The sequence below is a fragment of the Arvicanthis niloticus genome, chromosome 16 (genome assembly GCF_011762505.2).
Source record: "Arvicanthis niloticus isolate mArvNil1 chromosome 16, mArvNil1.pat.X, whole genome shotgun sequence".
Classification (NCBI taxonomy): Eukaryota; Metazoa; Chordata; class Mammalia; order Rodentia; family Muridae; genus Arvicanthis; species Arvicanthis niloticus.
In genome coordinates, this window is record NC_047673.1 from 19,401,226 (window position 1) to 19,419,072 (window position 17,847).

The 17,847-nt window shown below is 41.8% G+C and overlaps 1 protein-coding gene across 2 annotated transcripts in view; it reads left to right on the top strand.

Moving 5' to 3' along the window:
• The window catches only part of Chrnb3 (cholinergic receptor nicotinic beta 3 subunit), a 48,244-nt gene extending 33,168 nt beyond the window's left edge, over nt 1-15,076 (top strand). Inside the window, exons 6-10 of one of the 2 annotated variants that reach the window (XM_076913974.1) lie at nt 2,682-2,854; nt 4,470-4,514; nt 11,068-11,177; nt 11,369-12,251; nt 14,221-15,076. In XM_076913974.1, coding sequence (XP_076770089.1) covers nt 2,682-2,854; nt 4,470-4,514; nt 11,068-11,177; nt 11,369-12,251; nt 14,221-14,355 — 1,346 coding nt within the window. In that variant the 3' untranslated portion in view covers nt 14,356-15,076. The remainder of the gene's footprint in view (nt 1-2,681; nt 2,855-4,469; nt 4,515-11,067; nt 11,178-11,368; nt 12,252-14,220) is intronic. The other variant, XM_034520107.3, reaches the window with a different exon arrangement.
• Nucleotides 15,077-17,847: the final 2,771 nt, after the last annotated feature.

Consider the following 17,847-nt stretch of genomic DNA (forward strand, 5'->3'; position numbering starts at 1 on the left):
AATAAAGCAGCAATGAACAGGATATCTCTTTAGTAGGACAGAGTTCTTTGGGTGAAGGTCCACGGTGCATGGAGGTGGAGCATAGAGTCATTCTATTTTTAGTCTTTTGAGAAACTTCTATCCTGATTTGCACGGTCAACCCATCTTTCTGAGCCTCAGCCCACCCTGAGAGCAGTTATATGTACACCTTGAATTACTCCTCTGTTAGGGAATTGCCTGTGGAGACCTTATGTATCCAAAAAGATGTTATCTTCTTTCCTACATCCAACTGACAACCTCTAGATTTGGTTAGAGCCAAATCTAACTTGGAGTGAGCATTTTGCCTGTGATAGTTGGCTGTTGTGTGTGTCTCTGTGGAATCAGAGGTCTTCTTGGGTAAAGACAATTCTACAGATTTAGTTCTTATAGGCTATCACAGAGTATTGAACATTCACAGAGAAGCTAAAAATGGTAATTAGGGTCATTATTTTGCCAGCACATGCTTGAATATAAAGAAGTCTTCTTTATATTAGTCCAGATTTCTGTCGGTATTCCAACTGAGTCTCTAGTTTTAAGTCAGGATCATTTCGGGGGCTTACATATTGAGGAGCTCATAAGAGCTCTTCCTAAGAGCTGACCAGGGAAGGATTTCTAACAGAAGCCGTCATTGGGAAAAAGACAAGAAAATGGACAGGAGTATAGTGGGTGCTCAGTAAAGATATAACCCTTGCTATGCTTCATTTACTCCATGTATGAAAAATGAGTGCCTGGTATGGATCAGGCCCTGTTCTGAATGTGGAGTATCATTACATGTAATGCATGCTGTCTGTGTGGAGTATTGTTACATGTAATGCATGCTGTCTGTGTGGAGTATCATTGCATGTAATGCATGCTGTCTGTGTGGAGTATCGTTATATGTAATACATGCTGACTGTGTGGAGTATCATTACATGTAATGCATGTTGTCTGTGTGGAGTATCATTACATGTAATGCATGCTGTCTGTGTGGAGTATCATTGCATGTAATGCATGCTGTCTGTGTGGAGTATCATTGCATGTAATGCATGCTGTCTGTGTGGAATATCATTGCATGTAATGCATGCTGTCTGTGTGGAGTACTGTTACATGTAATACATGCTGTCTGTGTGGAGTATCATTACATGTAATGCATGCTGTCTGTGTGGAGTATCATTACATGTAATGCATGCTGTCTGTGTGGAGTATCATTGCATGTAATGCATGCTGTCTGTGTGGAGGATTGTTACATGTAATGCATGCTGTCTGTGTGGAGTATCATTGCATGTAATGCATGCTGTCTGTGTGGAGGATTGTTACATGTAATGCGTGCTGTCTGTGTGGAGTATCATTACATGTAATGCATGCTGTCTGTGTGGAGTACTGTTACACGTAATACATGCTGTCTGTGTGGCGTACTGTTACATGTAATGCATGCTGTCTGTGTGGAGGATTGTTACATGTAATGCATGCTGTCTGTGTGGAGTATCATTACATGTAATGCATGCTGTCTGTGTGGAGTATCATTGCATGTAATGCATGCTGTCTGTGTGGAGTATTGTTACATGTAATGCATGCTGTCTGTGTGGAGTATCATTACATGTAATGCATGCTGTCTGTGTGGAGTATTGTTACATGTAATGCATGCTGTCTGTGTGGAGTATTGTTACATGTAATGCATGCTGTCTGTGTGGAGTATTGTTACACGTAATGCATGCTGTCTGTGTGGAGTATCATTACATGTAATGCATGCTGTCTGTGTGGAGTACTGTTACATGTAATGCATGCTGTCTGTGTGGAGTATTGTTACATGTAATGCATGCTGTCTGTGTGGAGTATCATTACATGTAATGCATGCTGTCTGTGTGGAGTATCATTACATGTAATGCATGCTGTCTGTGTGGAGTATCATTACATGTAATGCATGCTGTCTGTGTGGAGTATTGTTATATGTAATACATGCTGTCTGTGTGTGCCAACTTGAAGTCTGAGGGGAAATAATGATAACATGTAAATATTCATAAAATACACACATGATAAAACTATACATGTACAACACACCACATATGAAGGTGATACATACATGTATACAATAATATATACACATTAAGATGGTTGCGCCTACATATGTGTGTTTGTACAACATATATACAAGGACAATGTGCAAATACAATATACACACAATGATAGCTTATACATACAATACACACAGACAATAATGTAATATTTTAATATACATTATTACATAATATACATAATATTACATTAATATAATTAATATAATGTAATAATATACATCATTACATAATATATATTATAGTAATGTGTCATTCATATATGTAACTGAGAAGCTAAAGGACAAATTCATGGTGCCGTGAAGGAGCCATCATGTGGGCAGTGCACATTTCTATAAGAAGGTGGCATTTGTGTTAAGATCTGAAGTGGAGGGTAAGGTGGGAAGCTACAGGTGACACTTCAGAGACCTATGTCTCGCATAGTGATGAGAAGTTTCTGGGAAATCATAGAATCTGGTTTTGCCAGTATGGTACAGGGAAGTAGGGTGCAGGTAGAGAGTGGGGTTCAGAGCACCTTGCTTCAGAGTCTCTGCTGAGTCGGCCCATGGGAAACTGATGAAGGCTTCAGGTGCAGGATGCTGAACCACCTTTTCTGTTGCTCTCTTAATTTAGGTTCCTGGGTGACTCTTACGGCCACTGCGGGCCTCAGCTCAATAGCTGAACACGAAGACGCACTCCTCAGACATTTGTTCCAAGGTTATCAGAAATGGGTTCGCCCTGTGTTGAATTCCAGTGACATCATAAAAGTATATTTTGGATTAAAGATATCTCAGCTTGTGGATGTGGTGAGTGATCCTAGGTCCTTTGTTCAAAACCACACATAAACCTCAACGGGTGTGACTCCAGACATTTGTCTCTCCCTGTCACTGACACTGACATTTTATAAATAGGCTGTGATGAATGGAAATCTGCCCCAAGGAGCCAACGAAATGTCCAGAGGAAGGAACGGGAGGTCATCCCATGCCGGCATTGTAGGACTCTTGGGCAGAGGGTGAAGAGGGGAGTTAGAACAGACTGGCTCCTGCTAGGAAGCAGGGGAGAAGGGAGAGTGAAGTCCAGGGTGACAGGTGAGATCCCAGATCCTTGCTGCCTATGCACTTGGCTGTCACAGTTCCTGCACCTAGATCAGTGTTTCTCAACTTCCTAATGCTGCGACCCTCTATGTGGTGTATAGTATCTCATGTGGTAGTGACCCCTAACAATAAAATTATTTTCATTGCTACTTTGTAACTGTAAATTTGTTACTGTTAGGAATAGTAATGCAAATATCTGTGTTTTCTGATGGCCTTAGGCGATCTCTGTGAAATAGTGGTTTGCCCCCGGAGGGGTCGTGACCCACAGGTTGAGAACCACAGACTTAGAGGAAGCTGAGGTGATGGCAGTACCCTGTTAGGGCCATGTGCTCGCCAGGGGACTCCTCACTTTTCTTGACCTCACCCACACCTTTGCCATCTCTGCTCACTTTCCCCTTAGGCTTGTATTTCTGCTGTGTTTATGTTTGGAGAAACCTGTAGGCTTAAATTGCCCGAATGCAGGAACTCATTCTATTCTGGTCCCCAAAGCCGTGGAGTACTTCTCCCATGTGGCTCAAGCCTCTGCCCCTTTACTCCCTAGGCTGGCTAAATAAACCAGGCTTCCTTCTGAGAAATTATATGTAGTTTGTCTTAAAGCCAGCTATAATTTCCTTCTTTGTACCCCCGCCCCTCCCAAAGTCTTCTGAGTTGTTCAGTGGCTGAAAGTATCCCCATAATGAATTACAGATTGATTTAATAGGTGGTTTCAGTTGAGCAAAATATGCAGAATGCTTTAAAATCACATACCATTGACTTGTTAAGCTTGGAATCTTTGAAATCTTTTGGGTTTTGAACGCCTCCAAAAGTAAGACTCAGGATTCTTCCTAATAAAAAAAAAATGCAAAAAAAAAAAAAAAATTGAAACCCTTCACTTTCATCCATTTTAATGGCCAGCTATTAAAATTCTTTATGAATTCTTTGAGGGCTTCAAACAAGTTGCTTTGATACGGCCCCCATCTGTCCTTAGATTCACCTCTCAACCCTGTTCATCCAACACCAAACTCTTGAAACACCCCCTCCACCCCCAACACCAATTTATGGTGCTTAAATATTCTTTGATGTGTGTGCTATGTATGGGTGGTTTAACGAGATTCACCCTCTTGGAGGAAACCGTCTCTTCATCTCCCACAAGCTAACAATGGCCGATAGCTCCATAGCTAGCAATGGAATTTCCTGCCCGTGCCTACCTGGACACTGGGGTTTGGTCTGCCTTGGGCTTGCACAGGTTCTATGCACACTGTTGCAACTGCTTTTTGTGCAGCTTCCCTGTCACATCCAGGAGACTCTGTTTAACGTTCTTTCGCCTTTCTTACTGTCCCTTTCTTAGGATGAAAAGAATCAGCTGATGACAACAAACGTGTGGCTGAAACAGGTGAGGACCAGTCTAAGGCTGTGTCTGCCAGCCAGCCCAGGCACTGACATTTGCTTTCTATTTGCACACACTGCCATCTGGAAGTACTCTAGAAAGTATGCTGGATCCCCTTAGGGGAAGATTTAGGAATGTAAGGGAAGGGTCTGTTTTAACTTCAGCTCTGAGCACAGGAGAGTAGCCCTGTGACTGTGTGGGTATGCATCTTCCCATGGCACTGTTTCTCAGGGGTGGGACAGCATGGGGCAGGGATGACACTGGGCAGGCAATATCTGTTAAAGATTCAACACTATGAGAGTCTGCTAAGTGATAGATATTATGTAAGATCTTAGGAGACTAGGGAAAATAAAACCCAGCCCTTGTCTTCAAGGAGACAACAGAAGGCTGTAAGTGTAAGGTGCTGAACATTAATAGGTTTGTATCAGGCCAATGATTACATGAAGGTGCCACCGAGATTGGGGGGGGGTAGGGGAAAGTCAGGGAATGCTTGCAAGAAGAGCAGATGTCTAACATGGGTGTCAAGGTTAAACACAAGTCCCACAAACTAGGTAGCAGTGGGTTTTGTGGGTTTTGTGAATAGCAGTAGGAGTGGGTTTTGTGAATCACACAAACAGTTTTCCCAATAATTCCCATGACTTGACAAAGCTCTCACACCTAAGCAAACCGACAGAAACCCTTCCCAAACATTCCAGCATACCTTAATAAAAATGAAGACTAAAGCACTCAGTTCTCTCCCTTTCCTCCTTTGCTTCCCATACTAGGCAACGAGGTCCCCTCCCAACCACTGACTTTTACAAAGCACACTGTCACACAAACAGGACTCCCTCTAGCTGGACCTATTTTTACTCTATTGATTTTATTCCACAGACTCGTTTGTCTTTCTTCTTTGAACTTTCAGAGAGTAATCAAATCCTGGGGGACCATAAATATCTTATCAACAGACTTGCTGAAAACCACATGAGGAAGGACAAAGTCATGACCCCTCACATTCTGCACCGTCATGTTCAAGGTCCAAATACATTTCCATCCATTCATCCATCCTTATTGCTTCCCAGTACCTTCCCGCACCCCGCTCCACCACCCTCTCCCTAACCTGCCCCACCAGCCATGCCCTGACTCCCCATCCATCCCACTTCAGCTGTGAGCATCTTCTCAGAATGCCCACACCACCTCTTTCCCAGCACCATCTGCAGCTTGTGTGAGTTAGTCTCAGGCGGGGAGTTCATAGTGTTGGGGACCCCCACTGTGCTCAGTACCACTTAATGTGGCATATTCTATGACACACTGAAATCCCCAAGCAAAGTTAGTCTGGCAGCTGCTTCCTTTTATAACCCTATCTCCACTATTGATCTTGGTAAGTAAGAAAGTAAGAGCAATTATTCTGACTTAGTAATACTCCTCTGGGGCTTGCCTCAGTTCCCTTTGAGCAGTGTTTCTGAAATGGTTTCACCTTTTACTCCTTTTGTTCAAGAGAATTTAGGAGGTTCTTAGAAAAACTCACATTAGCAAGCCAAGAATCTGTTGGTATTCGAGATCTGTCAAGGCTTTACATACTACTTCATCCAGGACACAAGCAACACCATCAGGCTTTGCTGGGCTTTAAGATAAGGTAGCTCAGTGGGTTCAAACTCATGACCCTTCTGCTCCCTGAGTGTTGGGGATGACAGGCTTGGACCACCATACCTGCTGTGATTTCATCTTGAGTCTGATAAAATTTCCCCTTTGTCTCTAAATAATTTTCTCCGAAGATATTGTTTGCCACCCATCTTGTGGTTTGGTTTGGTCTGGTTTGCTCCTCGTCGTTGGGACAAAATTCTGTCCCCATGACTCTGTGAGTGATTCTCTCTCTCTCTCTCTCTCTCTCTCTCTCTCTCTCTCTCTCTCTGTGTGTGTGTGTGAGAGAGAGAGAGAGAGAGAGAGAGAGAGAGAAGAGAGAGGTGATAAGTGCCAATAAAACCTTTTTCTGAAGAACAAGTGCATTTTGTATATGATAAAAATGCTTACTGAGTTGGGGCAAATAAAGGTAGAACACACTTAAATCAACAGACTGTTGAAATGGCTGGGTTCTACCTGAATCATACAGCTGAGAAATAGTCGAATTATCAAATTTTGCTAGCCATGCAACTCATGGTATATAAAAGGAGGGCTCAACCAGTCACTTGGGGTGCTTTAAACGTACAAGTCTTTAATTTGGTAAGCCTCTGCATAAAGGTTTTTTTTTTTTTTTTTTTTTTTTTTTTTTTTTTTTAAATTTCACATGATACAGTCTTTCCCATTCCTCAACTCAAGTTGTATGCATAGCTATTTTTCATCGTAGAGACACCCACATCCCTCTTTACTTTTGAGTCAATAAAGTAGTCTAAAATATTGTTGCTTTGAAAGACTTTAGTGTCTGAAGTGTCTGAAGTAGTCAAAGGTATTGCAAATTCAGCACAAGTTTAGTTAATGTAACTAAAAGCAGAGTGGAGCAGTATTTTTGTTGTTTGTTTTGGTTTTGTTTTCCAAGACAGTGTTTCTTTGTGTATCCCTGGCTGTCCTGGAACTAGCTCTGTAGACCAGGTTGGCCTCAAACTCACAGAGCTCTGCCTGCTTCTGCCTCCTGAGTGCTGGGATTAAAGGCGTGCACCACCACTGGCTGGGCCAACAAAGAAGTATTTTTTAAGAAAGCCTTACTCACTGGGCTGGAGAGATGGCTCAGTGATTAAATGTGCTTGCTACTCTCACAAGTCAGCTAGGTCTCTTCTGGCCTCTGTGGGCATCTGCATATATGTGGCATACACTATTTAGACACACACATAAGTAAACATATAAATCTTTAAAAAAAAAGGAAGTGTGTTGCTTTAGGCACGAACTGGTTTCTAATAATATCAGGATATTAAAATTTGGCCGCAGAAAATCTTTTAGGTAAATTTACATTCAAATCCCTTTCAATATTATTTAAACCTAGACAAAAATTGTTTTATTTTTTAGATTAAATACTTCATAGCTTTATGATTTAAAACACAGCTTAAATTCTTTTGCTGCCAAATCCCTTTTCTGCATATGAGACTGAGCATGATCAGCAGATAAGTTTGTAAGAAAGTGACTCCTCATGAAGACGCATGGATAAAGCAATCTTCCATTCTTGCTCTTTCTGCTGGTAACTTATGAGAGCACATTTGTGAGCAGTCCCAAATATATTGCAAAAGAGTTAAATATAAATTATTTTTTGACGGGATGTAACAGATTAAGGTCACTTGCCCACATGGCTAAACATTAAGAGCATCATCAAGCCTTAATCGCACAGAAGCAACTTTGGGCTTTAGAAAACAGAGATTCCCCCACCCCCATCCCTAGTTCTAGCTTTAACTCTTAGATGCCTACATTTGAGTGAAGCCTACCTCATAAAGAGAACTTGAGTAACTATTTTAAAACTTCAGAAGACATAGTGGCACGTAAGGAACAGAAACGTCAGTGTAGGCCGTGCTGCACTGACCATGTGACCATCTGCATGCAGAGCCAGGCAGGTGTGGAATTTTATCGTGAACAGACTTCTCGATGGCAAATGAGGAGAAAGTAGAGCAAAACAAACAAAACATGTTACTGTGTGTGAGACTTGGACCCTCTGACGATTCTGAGAGTCTCTCAGAAGGAACGCAAGGCAGTCACGAGGAGGGAGTTGTGTGTGCTCTTACAAATGGGATTACGGAGACAGAGAAGCCTGAGAATGTTGAGAGAAATCTCATATATGTTCTAATTAGTCTGGCTTCTAAGTAGACAGTCTTCTAAGCAGGCTTTCTCAGAGTTAAACAGTATTCTATTTTAGATTCTAAATTCTCAAGGGCCATGTCTTCTTGTTTAAAGTAGAGAGATGTCACATTTGCTGAGTCCCACTATTTATCAGGAACTTTGAGTTTATTTTCTTTTTAAAAAATAATATTTTAATTTATTCTTTGAAGACTTCATATAGGAGCCGTATGTCTTGGTAATATCCACTGTTCACTTCCCACTTGAACTCTGGCCTCCCCAGCACACTTCATGTCCTCTTTATAGCTGTATCTGTATCTATTTCCACATCCATATCTATATCATTTATATCTATCTATATCAATATCTATATCATCTATATCTCTATATATCTATTTCTATATGTATATCATCACTGAATCCAATTACTGTTGCCCATATGTGCACTAGTATCAGGCCATCCACGGGGGCATAATCAATGCACCATGGCTGTACAGCAAAGAAAAGTTCTTTTTCTTCTTCCAGCAGCCATCAACTGCAATGACTCCTCCAACCCCCACCCCCTGACCCCTGCAACCCAGGAGAGGTGCCTCAGTAGCTCCTCCACCACCCATCCTAGAACTTTGTTTAGAGATAATAAATCAGTATTTATTTAAGCAACACACAGATGAAAATGCCAGCTATAACTAGATGTGTGTCCCTTGTGCCCCAAACAAATCCATGTAAGCTGCTTTGCCAAAAATAACAGGAAATAATACAGAAGACAGTTTGATGTAACAGTTTTCTACAACAAACCAAGCCTTCATCTCTCTCTGACTACATTAAATCCAAAGCAAAATATTACAGATTTATTCTCTGAGAAATTCATACTTGTGGACAGTGTATTTTATTTATATTATTCATTTCCCACTTCTATACTTTTTCCAGGATTCTCCCCCCACTCATTTTGTATGTGTATGTATGTATGTATGTATGTATGTATGTATGTATGTATGTGTGTATATATATACACATATATGTGTGTACACACACACACACACACACACACACACACATATATATATATATATATATATATATATATATATATATCCATCTTGTTTTCTATAACCCCAAGTCTGATTAGTGGTACCTATACCTATATCATAGGCATGGGTGTGGGGCTATCCACTGGAGCATGGCTGACCTACCAGGTACTGTGCCTCTAAAGAAAAAAGATCCTCTGTCCCTTAGCAGCCATCATTGTCAATAGCTACTCAGATCGAGTGGGAGCTTGGCTGTCCCTTCCCCTTCTATACAGGAACACCGACTGGCTTCATCTTGTGTACATTTTGTGCAGACAACCACAGCTACAGTGAGTTCAGGAGAGCATCACCCTGTCATGACCAGGAGACATTGTTTCATCCCTGACCTCTGGCTCTTATACTTTTCCTGTCCTCTCTTCTTTGATGTTCCCTGAGCCATGGGTGGGGTGGCAGAGTTTGGGAGAGGTTGATATAGATATTCTATCTATCACGGATCAGTACTAGCCACTTATTCTGAACATGTTGAATAGTTATGGGTTCACAGATTGACCACTGTCTACTGGAAACAAAGCTTCTTTGACCAAAGTTGAGAGCCTCACAAAGATATGGGTATAAACATAAACATTTAGAAAGCAATTTGCACTTTTTAAGACACCATACATATTTCAGTATTTTACCATCCAATTAAGTCATCCCATCTGCCAATTCCTGTTTTTTAATGACCTAGATGGCATCACTGTTCTCCAGGGAGCCTCACACTGGGTAAACCCTTCTAGTGCTTGAAGAAAAAAAATTAAACATATGGAGGCCCAGAATATTAGGGACATGATTTAAAATGCTAATTAGGAGTTTACAAAATCAATTTAGATAGAGTATAAAAGTTAAGTCTCTGTCCATTTGCACTGTATAAAGGTGACAGTGCCATCAGGAATTGTCAGCAGAGCTGAACATTTCACAGCAACAGGCCAAGATCATACATTCCCGTTGTCAAGGGACTGAAAGATCAATAGACAATCCTCCTGGAATAAACTGAATGAGATGGTTATTAGTTTTTAGAAAGGGTCTCACTGAGTAAATCAGGTTGACTTTGAGCTCATGATCGATCCTCTTGGTTTACTCTCCCAAGTACTGCAACTAGAGACAAGCACATTCCCACACAGCTGTGACTTTCCTTGTTTGTTTCTTATTTATTTATTTATTTATTTATTTATTTAAAATCAAATTGTAATTTTTACTTTTTCACACAGGGGTTATAAACACAAAGAGGCAGGATGTGGGGAAGAGGATGACACAGGAGCGTAGGTATTCAGGGGGAGTACAGATATCTTTCAGAACAGGGTATTGGCTGGGTGAAAGTTCAGGGGACAGGTCATTGTGACTCTGCTTATGATTCACTTGTCCTTATCTAAGTTGGTACTATCCACCAAGGCTGCCTATTTACAAGGATTATGACTACTCAGGCTGGTAAATTTCTACAAAAGCTGCCTGTTTACAATAGCTTATAGCCATCTGTTTCAGTGTTTTTCCACAGAGACCCAAGATTTGTGTTAAGTTTCTTAAGGGAAAAGAGAAAAGACACAAAGCACGAATCAATGCCCTTTGAGATTTGATTCTTCACTGGCTCATACATGGGCATGTGGAGGTTCAGAGGCCAGCCTGAACCTGAAGCTGCACTGAATTCTAGATAGGATGCCATGTTCTAACTTGGGTGAAAATCCCTTTTGTAACAAAATGATGAGCTGATAAATTGAAGAAATTGGTACTGAATTTTCAGAATAAAGTTGCTGCATATCCATTTCATGCAGGAATGGACAGACCAAAAATTACAATGGAATCCAGAAGAATATGGTGGAATTAATTCGATAAAGGTTCCATCGGAATCGCTCTGGCTTCCTGACATAGTTCTCTTTGAAAAGTAAGTATCTTAGAAGAAGACCGCATTGGTCAGATTAACACCAGATACAGAAAGTCTGACTTGGGCAGAATAATTAACTATATATATATCCAAGTGGTTTCTTTGTAAAGCATGACTTGACATTATGGTAGGAAAGGAAGGCAAAGTAGATTGTCCAGCCATCCACTAATGGGTAACTACTTTCCTGGCAGTGCTGATGGACGTTTTGAGGGCTCCCTCATGACCAAGGCCATTGTGAAATCCAGTGGAACCGTCAGCTGGACTCCTCCCGCCAGCTACAAAAGTTCCTGCACCATGGATGTCACATTTTTCCCGTTCGACAGGCAGAACTGCTCAATGAAGTTTGGGTCCTGGACTTACGATGGTACCATGGTTGACCTCATTCTGATCAATGAAAACGTTGACCGGAAAGACTTTTTTGATAACGGAGAGTGGGAGATACTGAATGCAAAGGGGATGAAGGGCAACAGAAGGGAAGGCTTTTACTCCTATCCGTTTGTTACCTACTCATTTGTTCTGAGACGCCTGCCGCTTTTTTACACCCTTTTTTTGATAATCCCCTGCTTGGGGCTGTCCTTTCTCACCATCCTGGTGTTCTACCTACCCTCCGACGAAGGGGAAAAACTCTCATTATCCACCTCGGTTTTGGTATCTTTGACAGTGTTTCTTTTAGTGATTGAAGAAATAATCCCGTCTTCTTCAAAAGTCATCCCTCTCATCGGCGAGTACCTGCTCTTCATTATGATTTTTGTCACGCTGTCAATTATCGTCACGGTTTTTGTAATTAATGTCCACCACAGATCTTCCTCAACGTACCATCCCATGGCCCCCTGGGTGAGGAGGCTGTTTCTGCAAAGACTCCCGAGATGGCTTTGCATGAAGGACCCCATGGACCGCTTCTCTTTCCCTGACGGGAAGGAGAGTAAGGCAGCCATGAGGGGGAAAGTCCCAGGGAAGAAGAAACAGACTCCTACTAGTGATGGAGAAAGAGTTCTGGCCGCTTTCCTGGAGAAGGCCTCTGAGTCCATCAGATACATTTCGAGGCATGTGAAGAAGGAACACTTCATCAGTCAGGTGAGTGTGCTGTGAGGTGATAGGGCTGTAACTGAGGTGTGCACAGGAAAGCCACGGTGGTGTGTGTTACAGCAGAACGTGGTCCCTGTTAACAACGGCACTGCCAGCTACTCTCTGCACACAAACCGCATAGAACATGCCCAGCAAATCGGAGGAATTTTAGCATTACATTTTTAAGAAAAAAATTTCACAGAAGTATAAGGACTAAAAAACAATCAGTTACAGATTCAGCACCGTCCGTAATCCCTCAATTCCGTTTTCCAGAACTCAGTTACTCCTTTAAGTGGATTACCCTGGGCTATGGTAATTTTCACTCCTTTATGTTATGATATTTTTAAACCCAGTGTTTAGGAATGTGTTTAGTGAATAGAAAGAATCAAAATTGTAACAGTTACCTCACTGAGGGAGAAGAATCTGGTTACTTAGTGTACACATTACAGAAAACCAGAAGGAAGCTGGGTGAGTCGATCCCACCTTCACAGGAAGCTGGGGATGCCAGCAGTTTGAGATCAACATGGTTCATGGGTCAAGAGCCTGTCTCAAAACCAGAAATGCCTAAGGTTTAGAGGCACCACCGTTCTTAGCACAGACATATCCCTATTCCGAGGGACATGTTACTTTGCCAGAACTTTGTTTTTCTCGAGCCTACCTTGAAGAACATGATGAGGAAGACATGACAAAAGCGGCCTTTGTCTTCATATGGACTGCAGGCAGGGCTAAGTCATTTTACTTGCAAAATTCTTGAAAATTAGGTCAAGGCTCTCACACAGGCTAATGAAAATGTTTCTGGAAGCATGCCTCACATTTTACTGTGTCTTCAGAGGTACAGCCTGGTTTATCTTTCTCTCTTAACTGTTCATCATATTTTTCATACTGTTACAGAGTTTGATTAAAAAGAGACTAGAAAAATACCAGCTTGCACAGTTATACCTCAGCTATTAGGGAAGGAATTACTGTTTTATTTCTTTACATCTTTTGTGAATATTAGTAAAAATAATCAAGTGGGGTTTCTAATATGACCAAGACATAGAATTTGGAAAACTCAAAGACAAGAGGATCATGACCATTAATAATCCCATCACCTAAGGGATTATGAATTATTACATGAAAATATTCGTTTAACATTTTGCTGTATCTTGCTTGTGTGATTTATGCTACAGTTTTGTTTCTAGACTTGAAAACTTTAGAACAGCATGCCACCTCCCTCCTGTGAGTGGGCAGGCCTCTTGTTCTGTTCCATCTCTACTAAGTCTTTGTTTACACTGCAGTTGGAAATACTGATCACAGTACCTGACTGATTAGCAATTCCCTATACGGTGTTTTGGTTTCCCCTGACAAACTATCATGAGGCTCAGGCCGGATGTGCTGCTCAGTACAGCTGTGAGATTCCTGGGAAGAAGGTACTATGTGTTACTAGAATACAGAAGGAACCCTCCTCTCTCCATCAGCATCCCTCTCCCCACTCTTCTTTCAAGATCTAAGTGGTTTCCATTGAGTGTATTTTCTTTCTTATGATTATACTTTGAAACTCTCTGTGAAACTGCTGTCAGCTTCACCAGCCCATGGCTTGTTATTTCCTGGACCTGCTCCTCCAGGCTGGTTACCCATTCTCCCGAAATGTCTCTGTCATTTCTTCTCTTTCTCAGTGCCATCTTCTGGATCAATAGGAGCCACACTCACTTGTGGAGAAGGAGGAAAATCCCATGACACTTAATTACAAATGCTTTAAAGACATTCATTTGTCCAGAGGCAGGCAACGGCTAGACCACCAAAAATAAATAAATAAATAAATAAAAATGAAAAAAAAATCACTGGATAGAATCCAAGCCCACACCATCAAGGGATGTGTAGATACATTTTGAGAACTTCAAAGTGTCCTAAATCCAATATTACTCTATTTACAACCCTTAATGAGTTCAGTAAAGCTGTTGAGCCTCTTAAATGAAAGATGCCCTCTGCTCTTTTGCAGGTAGTACAAGACTGGAAATTTGTGGCTCAGGTTCTTGACCGCATCTTCCTGTGGCTCTTTCTGATAGCTTCCGTTCTGGGCTCCATTCTGATTTTTATTCCAGCCTTGAAGATGTGGATACATCGTTTTCATTAGGAACCACTCTCTGGATCCATTTAGAAGACATACATAGAGAGAATCCCACCTTAGGACTGACGGCTGCTGACATGTTCACAGAACGCAGATGTGTGCAACAGTCATGGTGCCCTTGTCTTGTCCTCTGAGCCTTCTGTGATTGGAGGACCCTGAGAAAATGTGGGTTTGAGCTAGTGTGATGGTGGCTGCCATTGGAGATGTATTTGGGCAATTCGGAGAAGTCTCCATGTTATGTTGTTGTGTGTGAGACCTTGAACTCCCCCATCTGCCCATCCCCGAACTTCTGATTTTGCCTATGCACTTAACTCCTAGTGTCTGCCAACCCCTTGGTGACTTGTGCACACACTGGGGTGATGTGTTACTTCTTTAGCAGTGTGGGTGAACACGTTTTGGCAACAATTTCAGGAATTACACAGACACAACTCTTGACACACAGGTCAGAGATGCCACTTGTCAATGAATGGACCACAAACAGGGTCATCCACGATGACCTTGAATGGCTACGACCGTTCTCTAAGGCAGGTGTTATTGGAAGTCCATTCACTGCATTGCAAACATTTCTAATGTAGGTAAGGAACTCTGGTGATTTCCAGCTTGTTGTGAGGTTACATCAAAGTAACTTACACCAGAAAAATAGCTATTAGCTACTAGAACTGCATTCATTATTAATACATGTGTGATTTTTTTCTCTTAGGAAATTAAAAGTATTGCATATTCTTTGAATAGTCACTGAATATTTTTTTGACAATTCCATACAACATATTTTGATCCTATTTACCCCCAAATTCCTCCCCTGTAACTTCTCCTAGACCTGCTCCCTCACTCTATCCCCCAACATCAGGACCTAATTGATTTATTTATTTCTTAATACCCTTGCCCCTCAAGTCCATTTTGTGCTACATGTATACAAATGTGGTGTGGTCCCAGCCTTTGGTCCTACCTCTGCAGCTGGTTCCTCTCTGGCTATATCGTCTGTGTAAGGGAGTATGGGAGTCTTTGTGGATAGCACAGTGGGAGACCCTGCACTCAGACTGCCAGGATCATGATTCCAACCCTGGCACACAGCCTGCATCAACCCCTCACTGCCTATGGTAGATTCAGCCCTTGCTTACACTTTTCTAGCTGGTCTTTCGTGGACTCTTCAAATGGTGTTTAAGTGCCTGTGTGGAGGGAATGGTGCAAACCCTGGTCTGGAGTTCCCACTGAGCCTGGCCACAGCCAGCTGAATGAGAATCTCTGCTTCAGACTCTTTAGACTTTCTTGCACAGACTACACAGCTCCCCCACCTCACTAATAGTGTGCCCAGCTCTTGACCCATTTGGATCACAAGATGGATTTTTAAAGAAACCAATAAACACAGTGGAATAAGAGCTAGGTCACAGGGATTGCTGGTCCCAGCTTTGTGGCTAACCAGTGGGCCTTAAACTTACTGTCTCCTAGAAGACAAAAGTCTTGTGGATCAGTAGAATGAGGTGAGGATTCATGATCTTTGATGTTCTCCTCAGTCCTTTACTCTATCTTTTGTTGGTTTGCTGTGGAGCTTCTCCAGTGTTCAACCACATGGTCCTAATGGTAGCTTTGTTCCTTGCAGGGCAGGTAGTGGTGACGGGGCGGGGGTGTAGACTACTCTGTGGCTACCTCAGATTAGACTTTGCAGGAACACATTGTGATAAAAACCAAGGCTTAGCTATGACTTCCTGAATGAGACTGTGAATGAAAAGGACAAAGAGTTATTATTCCTCTCCTTCAGGTTGATTTTTAACTCATCACATTTGACATGTAATTATGCTAGGAAAAGTGCAGTATCAATGTTAGAAAAAGTGTTTGGATCTGAGCTTAGCTTTACATTTGGAAAATACCAGCGTGAACCATTTCCCACAACAAATATTTTCTGACCAAATCAAATACAGAAAAGATTAAGCCCCAGTGTGTATATGTGGCTTATTTTTACTATCAGCTAAAGTGGAAGATGACATTAATAATTTCAAATATAGAAAAGGATAAATATTTACATATTGCAATGATACTGGGAGAGTATTCCAAAGGATAATGTTAAGGCAAGGAACTCTTAAGAGTGGAGAGATGTCTAAGCATGTAAAGGCAGTACCTCCCAAGCCCGAGGATCTGAGTTTAATACCCATAACCCACCTGGTAGGAGAGAATTGAATTCCATTTAGTTATCTCTCAGCACCACTCCCCCCTCCAAATGCCTTAGCATATGTGTGTGCACATAACAGAGTCTCTCTCTCTCTCTGTCTGTCCCTGTCTGTCTGTCTGTCTCTCTTTCAACACACACACACACACACACACACACACACACACACACACACACACAAGTACAAAGGAAAGTGAAGACATTTTAACTTCACATGGATAGAAAGAAAAATCTGTTGGCAAAATTTGCTAGTTGATTCTAATTAGTGGGTGTTGGGAAACATGTACAGATGGACAGATTCTTGAGTTGACCTTATTGTTTGGCTCTCAGTTCTCACCTTTCACCCCCTGAGGTGGTCTTCACTGAACACAACTCCACAGACCTTCCTGTCTCTGGCGTTTCTCTTTGCACTATGTGATTCTAAGCATGAGTGTTCTAGATTGTTCTGTTCAGTGAGGGTTAGTTCCTTACCTGTGTCAGCATCATCTCCATCACATCCCCCAACATGTCTAATAGGGTTTTGTGTGTAGACAAGGCTTATTTAATGTATTTTCATTAGACCAGACACTAAGAGGATTTAAAAAATATATAATTTAACAAGCAGTTGATTGAGATGGACACAGATACTTATACCCAACCATTGGACTGAAGTTCTGGACCCCTGTAGTTGAATTAGGGAAAGGAGTCACCAACCAGGTAGCATACATGAGCTGGTCTGAGGCCCCTGACACATATACAGCAGAAGACTGCCAGGTTTAGCCTCAGTGGGAGAAGATGCAACTAACCCTCAATAGACTTGAGGCCCCAGGGAATGGGGAGGCCTGGCAAGGGGTAGGGTGATCGTCCTGTTGGAGACAGAGGGGAGGAAGAATGGGATAATGAACTGTGGGACTATGGGAGGGTGGACCAGGAGGGGGACAATGACAGGAATGTAAAAAATTAAAAAAAGGTATACACACACACACACACACACACACACACACACACACACACAATTTAAGTACATTTCTTTCTTCCCTCCAAACCCTTATGTATACTCCTCACTCTTTCAAACTTACAACCTTCTTTTTCCACTAATTATTACTGCATAAATATGTGTATTGCATAAATATATGTATATTCCTAAATGTAACCTGCTCAGTCTGTGTAATCTTACCTGCATGTATGATTTCAGACCTGATCATTTGGCACTGTACAACCAATGGGGCACACTCCTCCCTGGGGGACCTCAGTTACCTATAGTTTTATGTGTGGTTGAGGCTCACCCCTCCCATCCCCTCCGTCCAGTTGGACCTGCTCATTGGTGTCATCCTTGTTGAGAACACACTGGTGAGACT